This window comes from Montipora capricornis, chromosome 3 (genome assembly GCF_036669925.1).
Source record: "Montipora capricornis isolate CH-2021 chromosome 3, ASM3666992v2, whole genome shotgun sequence".
Lineage (NCBI taxonomy): Eukaryota > Metazoa > Cnidaria > Anthozoa > Scleractinia > Acroporidae > Montipora > Montipora capricornis.
Genome location: NC_090885.1, coordinates 70,335,919 through 70,338,777, shown reverse-complemented (window position 1 = coordinate 70,338,777; position 2,859 = coordinate 70,335,919). Strand labels below are relative to the sequence as shown.

The window sequence follows — 2,859 nt, the reverse complement described above, 5'->3', positions numbered from 1 at the left end:
TGACAATAAGGATAATCCTTCATTTGAGGAAGATATCGTCAGGGGCACCCAACGAGAATATAGTTCAAAACCACTTAAACATAGCATTGTTAAACGTATTTTAGTATTTAAACGGTAGATATAGGCATATCTTTATCCCCTAAAAATTCTTGATCTGTTCGGATTTCCTAGCTGAAAGTCTAGTGATCCGAAAATTATAGGGATCAAAACTTACCTTTTCGAAAATTTCAGCCAGAAAAAAGGCTCCCGAAAATTCTAGGTGACCTTTTTCGGGTAAAAATCTGTTTAAAATGGGCAATTATAACATTTTTTAGATGCTCGAAAATCCTAGGACATGCAGGCAAGTAAGAAATTTTACAACAAATGTTCCGAAAATTCTAGATCTCAAATCGTCTTCCGAACAGATATTTTCCGAAAACTGACGTTGGGTGCCCCTGTCGTGTTGAACAGTGTCCTCTCGTTGGTTTTCGTGCGGAACAATCAAAAGCGTCACTAATTGGCGCATTCATGTGAGCTCGAGGAGTGAGCAGGCGCCTAAGGTTCAAGTAACCAATTTTTTGCTATAAGAACCCTACGGCACATGTTCTCCTGCATAGAGTTTCTCAGAGCTTTCGGTCGATCCGAGGCTCTGGAGAATGGGCGGCCGGAAGAGTCGTCTTTCTTCTTCGCAACTTATATTACCTAGGAAGATCGAAAGAGACTCTGCTCACAGGGTACGTGACCAGGGTACGTGAATTAGAGGAAAGGCGAGCGAAATATGCGGTATTTGTTCATTTTGAATCATGCGCTTGCGCTCAGCTGAAGACCCTTCTAATTTTCCCTCTCTGTTTGTGAGCGCGGGCTCAATAGGCAACAGGTTGAGTCGGTTGAACGTTGAGTTGTGGATAATCATGGTCAGCGGTAGTGTTTAGTAGCGATCTCAATCATTGCCAAAATGGCGGTGTGGCCGATTTTGTTGTGCTGTTATTTGGCTTTCATTGTCCTTTTCATGGTGATCCCTGCGTCACTTGGATTCTCGTTTGGAATCCGGAACCTTTATTTAGCTACGCTGTATAAATTGTTTGAGGTAAGCCTCGGAAATACTTACTATGATCATACAGTTTAGTAAATGTCACCAATTTCAATTTGTTCCAGTGTTGGATTCGACGTGTACAGTTGGCACCTCTAGACACCCGCTCCCACGTGACTATCTATGCTGGATTATTGAAAATGAGACACTGAATTTTACTTAACGTTCTGGCGTTGACTTGAGTATTATTTTGTAAGATCACAAACATCGGATCGGATCGACGTTTGGGACGTACCGGCGAATCTCTTTTGACAGAACAATTTTGCATTGCAACTAACAGTGCATCTGTCATTCATCTACCATAAATTATTACACGAGCGTGACTCGTGAACGTCTGTCGGTGTATTAGGCCGGATGTACATGACGACGTGATTTGTCGCATGCGAAAGTTGCAAACAGCTGTACCGTCTAATCGCCCTTAAAAAAAAGTGTGTGATACTTGTTTTGCTCAATTTACCATTGCTGTTTCATTCTTAGTTTGGAAGGAAAACTATTCAGTCCAAGCAGGGCATCAGGTCAAATGGTAAAGTCCGTAGTTGCCATTAAACAACTCCACTCTATACATAATTATTACTTCCTCTGTTTCTAATGTTAGATCTGAAGCCTCATTAGTTCCCTAGAGCTAAAATATACATTAAATTTGCACTCTTTTTAACTCATTGCCTCCTACACACCCGGTGGGGGGGGGGGGGGGGGGGCCTCCCATATGAAACAGACGGGGATGCTCGTCGTTTCGCTTAGGTAAGGCTGTTGCCTAACAGGAGCCCGGTAGCCTGGGGCTCCCAAAGAATAGCTCTGGGCGCCTTAATTTTTCACAGCAACACCTTCACTTCATATGTTGGGCTCCTAAGTTCTCAGCGTTTAGCTCTGAGGGCCCCTTTAAAATTTTCTTAGGCAGCAGCCTTGCGCTTAGGGGTGTAAATTTTGGATTTTGGTCTCGCTTAGGGTGTTCCGGGCAAAGCGCCAATATTTTATGCCACCAAGGTCTCATTTAGGGTTCTGCGAAGTAACACAGAATTATGCGAAGAGAAACAGAAGTCAAATTTCCTTTTAAATTTTCTTTTTAGATAAAAGCATTTGATGATCATGCCTTTTTATCATTAAAACTCATTGTGTGTCGTATTTTTGTGTTTTTAAACGGTCTCTTTTAGGGGTCAAAATTTGCTTAAGCCACGCCTAGATTGGTCTCCTTTAGGGGTTAAATTCAAAATTTCCGACGAGCATCCCCGTCTGTTTCATACACACTGTGGGAGTGAGAGTTCATGTGTCAGTTAAAATTGAAGCTTCAATATGCCCTCCATCCCCCAGGCGACCCCCAACCCCCCCCCCCCCCCTGGCATTTTACTTTTGTGAAAATTATTGTTCAAGTTGCCCCCACCCCAGGCCAAAAAGTCGTTGTAATGCCATGTCATAGGTCCATTTTTGTTGGTGATTAAATTAAATTAAATTCCCTATGCCCTGGAAGACTCTGATTATCTAAGGCCCCCCCCCCCCTTCCTCCTGGGACGACAACATTGTTAAATGCCGGGTGTGCCCGGGGGAGGGGGGGGGGGATGTGGAAGCTTCGATTAGACCGATACAAAATCTTTACATCTTTACTCTGTGTAAAGCCAGACTACTTTGCTCGTCAATGGGGGATGGTTTAGAAGTAAATGATTAACAATCTCCCTGCGTCGTCCCCTTTAAGCCATTGACTCCTAATGCCTCATGATTAATATTTTACTCGTCAATGAGAGGAAGAGGGGTGGGGGATGGGGGAACAGTTTAGGAGTCTATGGGTTAAGGCTGAT

The 2,859-nt window shown here is 43.4% G+C and overlaps 1 protein-coding gene across 2 annotated transcripts in view; it reads left to right on the top strand.

The window, feature by feature from the left end:
• The first annotated feature begins 918 nt into the window (after positions 1-918).
• The window catches only part of LOC138043864 (glycerol-3-phosphate acyltransferase 4-like), a 23,467-nt gene continuing 21,526 nt past the window's right edge, over positions 919-2,859 (top strand). The window contains exons 1-2 of one of the 2 annotated variants that reach the window (XM_068890356.1): positions 919-1,066; positions 1,547-1,592. In XM_068890356.1, the coding sequence (XP_068746457.1) occupies positions 935-1,066; positions 1,547-1,592 (178 nt within the window). In that variant the 5' untranslated portion in view covers positions 919-934. The remainder of the gene's footprint in view (positions 1,067-1,546; positions 1,593-2,859) is intronic. The other variant, XM_068890357.1, reaches the window with a different exon arrangement.